Here is a 13,881-nt window from a genome sequence, read left to right on the forward strand (position 1 = left end):
ACAGAGTTGAATGTGTGCTACTTATAGTAACAACCAGCATTGATTTGCTGTCAGAGAACATAATGAATGCCAAGGTTATTGTTACATCGTTGCTAAAGTACATCTTCCTTTGAATTGCTTTCTTTCCAGTTCGTTCCTTTTATTTTACGTTAGTCTATTTCCTATTCTGGACCTGAGTTTATTTTAAATTGGCACAGAGTTCATAGATTAGATCTAGTGATATAAAATGTTCTGCTGCCTATGAAAAATACCAAAATACTGTTATTATCCTGATATTTATAAATAGTTGCTGTAGTGATATAAGAATTACTGAATTACAGAATTACTAAGTCTACTGAATTAGTATTGTATAGTCTACTGAAATCCTTCTCCTCCTGCTCCTTCTCTTTCTCCTCCTCATCTCCAGTGAGGTACTACCTTGACATGGCTGTGGAGCTTTTGTGCTCTGAGGAAGATGAGAGTTATGCCAGAGGTTCAGTCATACCTGACAGGTTTTATCAGAGGAACCAGATGAAGTGCTTCTTCTATAGATTACCATTCAGGAGGGAGGGTATGTTCTGGATCGCATCAGTCAAAGACTTTCTACTGATGGGATCCAGGAAGAAAGTTTTCTTTGCTGTTGCCTCCATCCATTCGGACATTTTACCTCCAGATTGAGTCAGCTTCCCACCCCCCACCCACCCCCACCCCATTCTGGCTTTCTGAAAGAGTTCTAAGTTCTTGCTCTGCCAATTGGCAGGGGAGGCCTGAGTGGGATGCCACTCTGGGGGTGCTCTGCAATGATTGTGTCAGTATGTGTGGTAACCACTGCATGTAAAACAGTGTGTGTAAATACTTCCCCTACAAAGACTTGATGCAGTTTGCATGGATGTCTCAAGGAGAGAATAGTGCAGAATTGAAAACAGGGTACCAGCCAGGGATGAAATCCAGCAGGTTCTAATGGGTTCTGGAGAACCGGTAGCGGAAATTTTGAGTAGTTCGGAGAACCGGCAAATACCACCTCTGGCTGGCCCCAGAGTCGGGTGTTAATGGAGATTTTGCAATATCCTTCCCCTAGGAGGGGAGTGAATGGAGAATTTGCAGTATTCTTCCCCTGGAGTGGGGTGGGAATGGAGATTTTGCAGTATCCTTCCCTGCCACGCTCACCAAGCCACGCCCACAGAACTGGTAGGGAAAACTTTTGGATTTCACCCCTGGTACCAGCCCTCATTTTTCTACAAAATCCTTGGCTTAACTGCTATGGCTGGGACTGGAACTTCTGTTGCTAAGCAATGTAGTCATTAAATGAGGTATGCCTGATTTTTTCATTAAGTGAGGTATGCCTGATTTTTTTAAATCACCTTTTTGCCACAATTGTTAAACAAATCACACAGTCATTAAGTGAATCCAGGCTTCCCCCATTCACTTTGCTTGTCAAAAGCCCCCTGGGAAGGTTGTAAGTGTTGATCACATGACCCCAGGATGCTGTAGCCATCCTAAACACATTCTGATTCTCAAATGCCCAAATTTTGATTATGTGACCATAGGGAGGCTGCGACAGTTGTAAATGTGAGGACTGGTCATATGTCACTTTTTTCACCACTGTTGTAACATTGAACAATTGTTAGTGCATGGTCATAATTTAAGGACTACCTGTACATGTTTTACAGTGAACTCTTTTTCTGTTGACCCTTAAATTTGATTAATTCTTAGTCAATTTCAATAGTCAATAATTATATTCTTAGCTACAATATATTCTTAACTGCTGACATGAGATCCATTGTTTCATTATAGTTCTTGTTGCTTATGACTGTATGGGGTTAAACATGAACTGGGATGAGAATCATGGCCAGTGATGAGGCACTTGTGGTACTTTCTCTTAGAGAGTGAGAGCCAGTTAAACTAGTAGTAGCACTTCATTCTATCTAGGTACTCTGACTTGACTGGAAACCAATATATATCTGAAATATATTTGAAAGCGCCTTAATCCTTTTATACGTATGTCAGTCTCTTTTTACTTTTCTGAGATAGCCTTAAGATTCTAGTCTTTGGGGAGCTGAATTTAAGTATGTCATTCACAAATTGAACTGTCCCCATGCTCTCTTCTTTTTGAAGTTCAGTGGGACCCAGCTGTTTGGACATTCCTTCTCATTTCTCTTCCCAGAGAATGCAAAGAAATTGTTAGCATATGTCCCATGCAAAGAATATTCAAATGATTTTACAAACATTGTTACAGAAAGTAATTAATACCAAGCAGCTATTTTAGGTGTCAGATTTAAAGCTAATGAAAAGCCACTAAGCCCATGCATGAAACAAGTACATAAATCAGCCCAATAAAAGAGCTTTGTAAATATTTATGTTCTCTGTACACTCCATTTCATGCTTGCTTCCTTTACCTTCACCTCTTGAATTTCCTGTTTTTAGATTATTCCTATGACCAACTTTAGTTATCTACCTGACATTGCTTAATTAGTTACTACTTCCTCTGGTATCATTTACCTTAATCCTAAATCTTTACAGACTCTTAAGTACATTAGGAATTGGATGTAATTTTTAGAGAAGCTTCAGTAGGATTGATGTGGGAGGACTCTGCATGATCAATTTCCTGCCGGAGACATTGACCGGGCAGCCTGGCAAAAGGCCAGTCGGCACTATTGGTGAAAGAGCTCAGGAAGCCATCTTCTTGACTTTCCTGACATCAGTTGCTGTTACTTCAAGTGGCTTTATGCTCAGTGGCCCAGATTGTCAGCCATTCTTGTTTCTCTGAGGCATGGAAATAGTAGCATTTATGAGGACAGGATATTTAAATAGGGTTTGGCAGAATCTAAACAAAGAGAAGACAGTTTTGGGAAAGAAGGCTCGTTTTTAAATTATTTGTATGCATATTTCTCACCTGAGTAAAATCTGGCAAGCCATGCTTTGCTTTGCCTGCTTGTTCAGAATAATTTAATCTGCCTAAAACATCTGTTTCTGCCAGAAAATAATGGTTAAAATGACATATTGGACATGACTATTGTTATTTGTAGGAATAGTCATCATGTTTCCAACAGTCTTCAGGAATCCTAATAGCACCACTGTTTTTATTGTGTTCCTACTACATACAGAAGGCTAAAAGTGTATTCCTTTCTGGAATTCAGTTACTGAATTCATATTTGAAGAAAGAATACTTTATAGCTCACATTCATCTCTTCTGCTACAACAGGTTTCTTGGGCCTCATGGTTTCCACTAGGAGTGGGAAAGCTGTGATTAATTATTTCCTGTGTTTCTCTGTGTGCACACTCTGTTTTGAAGGGACAAAATCAATGCCTTCACATTAAGAATGAAGAGTTCTTTCCCTTTAATTTCTACCACACCACCCCCAAATGGGTTAAACATTTCAGTCCCACCCATTCCATGGATATCATCCATTGCAGCCAAATTCTCTACACTTTTCAGCCAGGGAATCCAATTATTAATTGATTTTAAGAAAAGTGCATCTTTCACCACAAACATTATTCCCCTCCTTGACCTTTTTTGGTCAAGATGGAAAGATGCATCTCTCCTGGTGCATCTCACCCTGTCAAGGCCATTGCCATAATTCCTAGAAATTATGGCTGGAAGATGCTAGGATAGGAAAGTCTGGCTTCCATAGGACAAATTAATTTCCCCTTAGTCACTTACATATGCATATTTTATGAGTCACATGTTAGGAAGTATAAGTCTCAAATAACTCACAAGATTAAAGCTGAGGCAGTTTCTGGGAATATGAAGGTTCAGGTCCTACACTGAAAAACTGAAAGACTGAATGCTTCTTTGTTGGCTATTGCATTGTCTCAGGAAGGTGGGGAATCCTACCCTTGTCACTTTCTAACAGGATAACATAATAACTGTTCCAAGATTAAAAATAATACTTTATTAATAACCCCTCAGTATTCCACACTCCTCAACCCTGGCTAATTTTTCCCTAATACCTCATTAAAATTCACAGTGGCTTTGTAGTCCTACTCTAATGGCTCTCCACTGAGGCAAGAACGGTGAAGGTAAGAACTGACAAATGGATGTAATTTTCTTCCTGCCCTTCTTTCAGGTTTTATTATCCCGGCTTCCATCCTTTGAGGGCTATCCAGATGATGAGAGTGGCCAAGTTGCAGTTCCATCAGGACATGTCCTCTCAGGCCCTTGAAACCTTGAAACAGGTCAGTTTTGCTCACTGGTTCTACATTCTCTTTCCTCCTAATTGTTTCTCCTTGACTGCATTTCTATAACCTCCCTGCTCACCTCACTTTCCACATGTCAGTCAGCAAGCACTCTCCCACTTTTTTATATCTACGCCAGCCCCAGAGGCAATGGCTACAAAGTGAGCTGCTTACAGTTTCCAAGAGAGACTTACTTTAATAGCAGTGGTTGGTAATTACTGTTCAGTATCTGAGGGGGTGTCATTAATCACCCCAAACCTTGAATGGCAAATAGCTATTAAGTTGGATGAACAAGAGACTGTTTCAGTACCTTAATCTGCGTCTTCTTTTAAAATATTGATCATGTTCTGCATCTCACTGAATGGAAAAGGCAAGGTAAATAGTAGTGGAAATGCTTCCTTTGATCATGAACTAGTAAGAATTCTGAAACTCACCTGAAATATTTGGGATGGAATGTGGATGAAAAAAATAAAGAGGACAATCAAAATCTGGATGCATTAAGTAGCGAGTGCATTTAATTCAGAGCTGATCGCTGCAAAGAATGTGTATTATTAAAAGATCTGATTGGAGGAAGTATCTTCATATGAATTATTTGTGAGCCAGTTCAGAATAGCAATATATTTTATATACATAATCTGCTCATCATCATCAAAGGAAATACATTAGTAACTAACTTGTTTCTGAAAGCAGCATGTGTTTTCCAGTTATATTATTTATTTTGTTAACAGTTTTTTCAGCTCAATAGCATTCTGAAACCAAATCTGTGAAAGTACTTAAACAAAATAACTTCCTGTGGAAAAATAAGTTACTATAGGTAATTAAATCTGTTAGTTTATTTAAACTTTAAAACGCATTTGGGGAGAGAAAGATATAAGATTTTACTTATGTGGCATAAAACATGTTGGTTGCACATGAATGATGTCCTATATATATATAAGTTCATTGCATGCTGACCTGAACCTGTCTCAGCTGGCTGCTCCTTATTTGGAGTTTCTTCTAAATTTGTGATAGATTTATAAAATGTACAAGACCTTCTGGAAATGTCACTGTATATATAAAATATATTTGCTTGAGTTACAGTACATAGCTTTTTGACAGCTGCCTTATGTAATTCCCCAACTGATTCTTTGTAAAGTTTCACATATTGTAGTTTAAGTTCCAGTTTCCTGTTTAAGGATGTAAAAAAAAAAGTTTCTAAAATTCAACTAAACTATTATAATGCTTTATCTGATATTGAACACCAATTGTTATCGGATTCCTTTTATGCTTCTGTCTTATTTGTTAGGCTTCTGGCCTTTCTCTCACTGAGCTTAAAATGGTGTGTTTTCTGCCCCATTACAAGTAATCATTTAAAAATTAGCAGTATTAAGCCATACACTTCTTACATGTATATATGGGTGCACGCGCGCACACATACAAATGAACACATATAAATATAAGGGTTTTTTGAAGTAATTGCTGAAGTAGTTTAGGGGTTAAGATGCTAAACTACTAATTGCGTGATTGAAATTCCAATGCTACCTTGGGCATAGATGCTCGTTTAGTGGTATCTATAGTGGCATAACCTTTATTGGACCAGATTACAGTCCATAATCTTCAGTGAAGATGCCTTCATGCTTCAGCAGAATGATTCAGGATAATAGTAGTAATAATACTAACAATAATTATATTCTTGAAAGCTGATTTTGAGGTGTAAATATCTGTGATAAAGTATTATAATTAAAAATAAAGTTTTTGGTTAATTTCATGTTATTTCATAACTGTTATTTCTTTCTCATTTAATTGATTTTGACATCTAGTTGCTTCATTTATTTATTTATTTATTTATTATTTTATTAGTTTGATTTATATGCCGCCCTTCTCCGGAGACTCAGGGCGGCTTACAATGCATTAAGCAGTAGCCTTCATACTTTGTTATATACCTGCTTAGTAGGGCTTTTTTTGGCCCCCCCTAAGCGGTGTTCTATTTTATACAAAGTCAGCTTATTGCCCCCACAAACCAGGTCCTCATTTTACCTACCTTGAAAGGATGGAAGGCTGAGTCAACCTTGAGCCTGGTGAGAATTGAACTTGCAGTAATTGCACGCAGCTGGCAGCTAAATGCTACTTTTACCAGTAGTTTAGTCTGCTGCGCCACCAGGCTCCTTTTGACAGAATTGTTGAATTCTAAGTCTGACATGGTATTATTGAGTGATCATTTCACTGCATCCCTGGAAGTTATCCGTCCATGTCAATGTTGCAGTCTAGTTTGCCTATGATTAGAGAAATAGATTCCTTGCACACCTTCTGGAGATTAAACTACTTTTTATCTTGAGTTTATCTTCATAAGTCGTACACTGAACTGTAACCTCCAAAGACTCCCTACAGTTAAAGATATTTTAATTATAATTTTTCAAACTTCAAAAGATTAGTTTGATGATCCAAAATAGACAAAGGGCAGATTTTATGTTTCGATACTACTAAGACCCTTAAAAAAAACCCTCCGCAAAGTGTACAGAAAAATGGAGGAAATCAGGAAGAAGTCTGGCCTCCAAGAATTTTATATCACACAATATACCAAGACTATTAAAGATGATTGGAAATTTGTAAGAATGCAGTAAGTCCTCCGCTGAGACATTAAGCTCTTACGGTCTTATCCCAAAGCATGTATATTCCACCTATATTAGTTCCCTGCTATAAAGGGACATAACCTAGATGTATCTGTCCTAGAATGACAGGCATCCCTTTTCATATAGATTCAATTTGAACTGGTTCCTTCCAGTTTGCCCTATACATTATTTACTGTGTGTGTGATGTAAATAACATGAGTGTAGCCTTCCTTGGCATCTCTAAGAAGCCTTCATGTAATTGAGGGATAAAGTAGAAACCGAAACAATTTCCTCAATATCCTGGCCTTTGCTTTGGAGCCCATTAGTAGGATGGACTTTGCTTTCTCCTTTCATCATGACTGAGCAGAAGAGAGGCATATTTGCATACCATTACATGTGTCTCTGATGTTAGGTATCCTGTTCAATCCAAATGCAAATTAGACATAAATGAATGTGCTGGGCTTTTACTTGCACTTCCTTATCAATTACCTAATGAGTTTTATATTCTTGGAGAGAGAAGCAGTGTGGTTTTTTTATAATACGTTGAGTATCCTATTTGTTCGCTCATGGTAGCTCATAGTTAAGTTCTTTCATTATTTGGCACTGTTCATTCTATAGATCCCAATGCTAACTGAAACCTTTTTCAGATCATGGAGAAAACACACAGCAGGACCAGTTCCATAATGCTGCTCTTATACTACAAAGCTGAGTTACCTTGAAAGGTGCACATATTTTTAACCTAAACATATCCCAAAACACATGGCATTTTAAAATTTATAGAGGCCAAGTAAACGAGCATTCAGAGCCGCAAATTTCATAGCAATCTGGATAAACTGGCAGAAAAGAGCTTGCATTGTTATGAAATATATGAAGAGGCAAGCTGAAGTGACAATCAATAGCTAGCGAAGTTGCAAATTGTTTTTTTTTAGAAATAAAATATTCCAGATGGAAATATTTAGAGGCATACCATCAAGGATAACAGAATGTTTTACTTCTGTATTTCTTCTGCATTTCAGACTTACGATCTTATGAAAGTGACTCATGGGACAGAGCACAGCCTCATGCAGAACCTGATGATACTTAAAGACGAGGTGGAGGCTGGCATGCTATTAAAATAAAGATGATGTGCAAGAGACAACCTAGCAGAAGGACAACAAAAAGGAGACTCTGAAGAAAACATGTATCTCTCTCAACCAGACATATGGCAGTAAAATCGACATATAGATGGAGTAGATTTCCTTTGATCTGAACATTGCAAAGAAAAATAGTCTGGTTGTTTTGCTATGTAAGATGCGCATTATTACTTTTGCTAATTCTACCAATGAAAATTTTCAACAGTCAGTAATTCCAGCAGGAACTGCTTCCTGCTGAGAAGTGGGTTGAAAAGACACCAGGAAAATTCCAAGCTACAGTTTGATTGTAATTGAAAGAATACGAAATGCTCATTTGTATAAATCCATTATTAGATGGGTATAAATTAAGAATATACATCCAAATACATTGCAAATATTTGAATTTGGTTTCATCAGTGTCCTTTTGTCCTATCCTAAATTGCTCCCTCTTCTTCGAAGTGTGCTCATCTCCAGATATGCAGTGATTTGTTTTGTTTATTTTAGATTTAGTTTTATTCCACATATATTGTTTTTTAAAAATAACCCAACATGATGAACATACCTAATATTTCCTTCTCCTGTTTTCCCACAACAACTCTATTAGGTGGTTGAGAGAGAGTGACTGGACCAAAGTCACCCAGCTGGCATTCATGCCTAAGGCAGGACTAGAACTCAGTTTCCTTGCATTCCATAAGCCTTGCATATTTGCTGCATAACATATTTATTGTTAGATTATTAATCAGGGAAATTGCAGATACAACTGAGATACAAACTTCTAACAGTGTCATTTGTTAGCTGTTAGCTGAGTGATTCTGCCTGAGTGATGTATCAGCATCAGAGAAGGAGGAGAGAGGGAGGAAGGGAGACAGATAGATCAACAGAATCAGTTTATTCCTGAATCATTTGCATTCTTCCCATCTTGTAATACTGCAGTAATGTTATGCCTCCAGATACAAAAGTTCTCAGAATGTCAATCAGCCAACAACAATTACAGTTCTCTGTATGTTTCCTACTGAAGACATTCCATTAAATGGGAAAGTTTTTATTTCTGAATAAGTATACCTATAATTGTGTAGTTAATTTGTCTTTCCAACACTAAGTGCTCAGTCTTGCATTCTTGTCCAATTTTGTCCATCTTGTCCAACAAATTTTATATTCATTTATTTTGGAAAAAATGGGCTAGTTCTTACCAGATGGAAGAAAATATGTACATGATTCCTATTCTGACAGTAGTCGGTTTTAATTTCGGCCACTACCAGTTTGCTCGTGGGTGCGCACGCGTGACACTTCTGCGTATGCACAGAGACAGGTGGACGGAGCCTCCCGCTGCCGCCGCTACCGGTTCACCCAATCCAGGGCGAACCGGTAGCAACCCACCACTGTATTCTGAGCAGTGTTCTTTCTAGATTTGACTTGAAGCAAATCTCCAGAAGAGCAGAGATTCTCATAACAGAATTTCTTGTATTGAACAATCCTGTGACTGAACTTGACATTGTACATGACTAGAAACTGAATCTTACGTTCGGAAGAATGTGCAACGCATCCTGGAAACTGCAGTGTATAATGCATGTTCTGAAGGCAGATCATTGCTTGCTTTAAACAAGAACATTGCTATCTACTTTCTTCCCCTCCTCCCCCCTCTTCCTTCCCCCATCCATTTTCTCACTTAAAATGCACACTTCAAATCTGCCAGACAAAATCTGCTCACTTAAGTTTCAGTCCTCTGAAAAGAAAGCTGTAGCTCATTAGTCAAAGACATGCTTTGCGTGTGGGAGGTCCTAGGTTCAATTTCCTGGCATTTCCAGGAGCATCAGAAAAAATTCTTGCCAGAAACCCTGTAGAGATTGTTAGCATTGATGTTGCTGAGCAAGATGGCTCAAGATTCTCACTCAAGTATCAGGCTGTTCAAAAGTTCCCAACAATCAATTCTTGGAAGGATTACAACTTTGTGACAAGAGTGAAGTTTTGGGGGCCTTAATTTTTAATTCTTAAATGTCATGATCATTCAATCAGTAACTTGAAAGCATTTATGACAATACAGTGAAAATACATTTCAGGGGAAATGAGCACTCTGGATATAATTCAGAATGGCAACTCACAAATGCCAATACAGGAGTGCAATTTCTTCTGAACTTTTGAGTGAGTTAGAGCAAAGGAAGTTTCATGCACTTCCTTCAAATTTGGGATCTTCAAATTTGGCAGCTTTAAGATTTGTGGACGTCAATTCCCAAAATTCTCCAGCCAGCTTTGCTGTCCACAAGTCCACAATTGAAGTCCACAAGTCTTAAAGCTGCCAAATTTGAAGACCTCTGCCCTAGCCCAACATATGCATGGCTCTTCTGGCTGCGGAGCAGAGTATAATCAAAGACTGGGTTATGTTAGCCACCCCGTCCTAAGCATATTTCTTTTTAGCACAATGAACATTATTAGGAGAAAAACCCAGATTGGGTTATGTATGACTGCACTTGACATGCAGATAATTGCATGTACATTTAGTCCTCAACTTAACAACCATTTGTTTAGCGATCAGAGTTACAATGGTAGAGAAAAAAGGGACTTACAACCAGTCTTTCATAATGTTGGCACAATCAAATGATCACAATTTGGGCATTTGCAACCAGCATGCATTTACAATGATTGCAACATTTTTGTGATTATTGTTTGTGACTTTCCCAGCTGTTTCCAACATGCAAAGTCAATGGGGAAAGCCAGATTTGCTTAATGACTGCATGATTTACTTAACAACTGTAGTGATTCACTTAACAATCATGGTGAAAAGTCATAAAATCATGCACAACTCACTTAACAACAATGGAAATTCTGGTCATAATTGTGCTATAAGTTAAAGACTACCTCTATGCAGTTAACATAGATACATTGGAGAGGTTCTGAGAGAAGTAAGAACATTTTGTGGAGATAACCTACATATAGACAGTACAGTCTTCTTGAATTCCTTATCTATGTAGACCAGGAGTCACCAACTGGTGGTCTGCGAGAAAATTTTGGTGGTCCGCAGAAAAATTATTTGCATTTTTTATATTGCATTAAATCAGGGGTCCTCAAACTACGACCCCCGGGCTGGATACGTGCAATGAATGCTTGTGTTATTGCTGAGAGTCTCCCTCTTCAGGGTCTTTTTCTGCAGGTCGGAGGGGGGCAGAAATTCTGACTTGGGGTTTGCTTCAGCCTCCTGGTGCGGGGCTTTGGGCGAAAGCTGGAGGGAAGCGCCTCTGGTGGCGAAGAGCCGGAGGGCCTTGTTCCAGTGGGACTGTATCATGGCCTGGAACTGGCTGACCATCTCAGCCCGCTGAGCCTCCAGGCACCGGTACCTGGCCTTACATTCCCGCAGGTCTTCCCTCTGCTTGGAAAGCCTATGCTCCTAGTCTTCAGTGTGGTGCTTCTGCTGAGCCTCCTCCTCGGTCAGATCCAATTTGAACTGAGCCAGCTGTTTTGCCAACTCTTTCTGATGGTAGCTGCTTAGCTCCAACAACTGCTTCCTGTTGGGGCCCTAAGCAACCTGGGCAGGCAGGCGAGGAGTGGCTGGGAGGGGAGGGGTGAATAGAGGCCAGCAGGGCACCCCCTCGACATGAATGACATCAAGTTGGCCACGCCCACCCAGTCACATGACCACCTAACCATGCCCACCCAGCTGGTCATTATGAAGATCATATTAGTGGTCCACGGGATCTAAAATTATGAATTTAGTGGTCCCTGAGGTCCGAAAGGTTGGTGACCCCTGATGTAGACCACTCCAGGAAATTGACTTGAAAGGAAGGCTAAAATTAGTTTTATTGAGATTGGTTATATAACAACACAATCTTGCAAACCTGATTGTGCTATACTTCCTCCTCCTTATATTACAGTGAATTAGGAAGGCACCTGCCTGAGTGGTTTCCAAGTATTAACTCATTCTGGACTTTAAAAATGCTTCAGCCACTTTGCCTTGATTCCCACATATCTCCATGAAGTTCATCTTACTTTCTACACTTCTAGAAATCAGCATGGGGAGAAGAGAACAGATTTGTTATGGGATGTTGCCTTGCATTTGTGAAATGCTGGGCTCTCTCATGCAGTTCAGAAGTTTCCTTGAAGATAACTGCTAATCCACAAAACAAAAAAATCAGAAGGAATCTAGTAGCATCTTTTCAGATTAACCAATTTGATTAAAAGGTATAGTCCTTTGTGAACCGCAGCTCACCAGATATACAGATAAATACGGTGATATAGGATTTTAAGGGAGGTGGGTGATTTTTAGTCTATAAAAGTGTTATCATGCTCCTCGTTTTAATATACCTCTCTTCATACAATGTCTGAAATGGAATAAATTAAATTAGACATCATCCCCTCCCATTGATTCTGATTGAGTAACAGGCTGAACTGCAGGTCTGACTTTCATAGGCTGTCAGCTTGTTTCTTGTATGGAGGTCATCCAAGCTTCACACCTTTTGTATTACTTTCCATTGATTATGTGTGTTTTTTTTGTGCTTTTCTCAACAGCAGCAGTAAATGGAAAGGGCATTTATTTTTATTTGAGAGTTATTTGTTGGACAGATTAATTTATGGACAGTAAGAGCTGCAGAGTAGATGTGCTTTGTGCTTTTCTCCCATTAGGAGAGATGGGTGCAAGGTAAACAAAAAAATGGGGTTTCATAATTCAGTGAGAGTTAAACAAATGAGGGTGAATCAATTCAAGGAGAGGCAAAGGACTTCTTCCTATGTCAAGATCCAGATAAGTGCAAAATATTGAGAGATTTGTAAAGTCTAAGTAAGTTGCAGTTGGTCTATTTAGAAAACATTAAAAAGAATGAAGGATCATCCATTCTTTACATGAATTTCATATGTGCAAAAAAGCTATTTATATCCAAAATACTCTCCTAGTTGATATGTACCCTCAAGCCAGCCACAATTAATTTATTGAAGTTCCAGTAGCTACAGTATTTAGGGAGTTTATTTAAGGGCATACTTAGTTTTTCAAATGACACCATTGAGAATTTGGTTTGTTTTTATCTAATCTCTCATCTAGCTATATCTTCTAGCTATCATCTAACATCTATCTATCTATAATCTCTATCAATCTATCAGCTGTCAGCTATCTATCTTTCTATATACACACACATACACACACCTGCATACTACTGGTAGTAGCCATACATACATGTCAATTTGCCTAGCACAGTGTCTGAGGAGCAAAGTACAACAGATTACATTTCTGCCTCCATCTTGGTTTGGCACTCATTGAGGCAACATCCTGTACTATTGTAATGACTGAAATTTATGTTTGTCTCACCTTACGATGCATCACCCCCCCAAGGGAACACAAGCATTAAAATTGCATTATTTGATTCTGGGAGAATGGATTTTAGGTTATTTGATAACAATCTGATGCCAGATCTTTTTTCTTGTTTGTGTTACAGGATTTTAGTATCTCCCTGATTATTAGATTGCTGGGCAATGCATAGTAAGCAAAAATAGAGAAAGAAATCACACACAAATATATAAAACAATATTTAACAACGAAAACAATAAGGGCATAACTATAATTTGAATATAAGATCAGAAGATTGTCAAATTACATCTTGTTCACAGACTTCACTGAATGTCAATTTCCAGGAACAAGTGTCTAGATCCTTTGTGTAAGAGGTATACCTCATTGTTTTAAACTGCCGTGCAACTAGGTAAAAGATTTGCCTGCACTTCACATAACTTTTTTCCTCATCACACAGAAGTTTTACAGACACACAATTTTTGTTGTATTTCATCTGACAGTTTCTTTCATATTCACAGCAGGCTAATATCAGTGAAAACCAAGGGAGTCAAAAGTCAGAAAAATTGATTTGTTGCAAGATTGGAGAGTGGCAGCAAAGCTCTGATATGACTTGTCAGCAATAACATCACCTAAAAAATATTTCTGGTTTGGTGTCAGCATTTCTTAACAGACCAGACAGAAAATATAACCAGATGAGCTAATGCTATTTTATTGTAAGGCTACCTTAACAGAACTTTGCAAATCTGAGCGTACAAATCAC

General features: G+C 38.5%; 1 protein-coding gene across 2 annotated transcripts in view; it reads left to right on the plus strand.

The window, feature by feature from the left end:
- SMYD3 (SET and MYND domain containing 3) overlaps window positions 1-7,943 on the plus strand; it is a 332,825-nt gene extending 324,882 nt beyond the window's left edge. For both annotated transcript variants that reach the window (XM_070950489.1, XM_070950497.1), the window contains exons 11-12: window positions 4,047-4,155; window positions 7,760-7,943. In XM_070950489.1, the coding sequence (XP_070806590.1) occupies window positions 4,047-4,155; window positions 7,760-7,861 (211 nt within the window). In that variant the 3' untranslated portion in view covers window positions 7,862-7,943. The remainder of the gene's footprint in view (window positions 1-4,046; window positions 4,156-7,759) is intronic.
- Window positions 7,944-13,881: the final 5,938 nt, after the last annotated feature.

This window comes from Pituophis catenifer, unplaced genomic scaffold (assembly GCF_029215685.1).
Source record: "Pituophis catenifer annectens isolate HBS135680 unplaced genomic scaffold, rPitCat1.0.hap2 SCAF_1, whole genome shotgun sequence".
NCBI lineage: Eukaryota > Metazoa > Chordata > Lepidosauria > Squamata > Colubridae > Pituophis > Pituophis catenifer.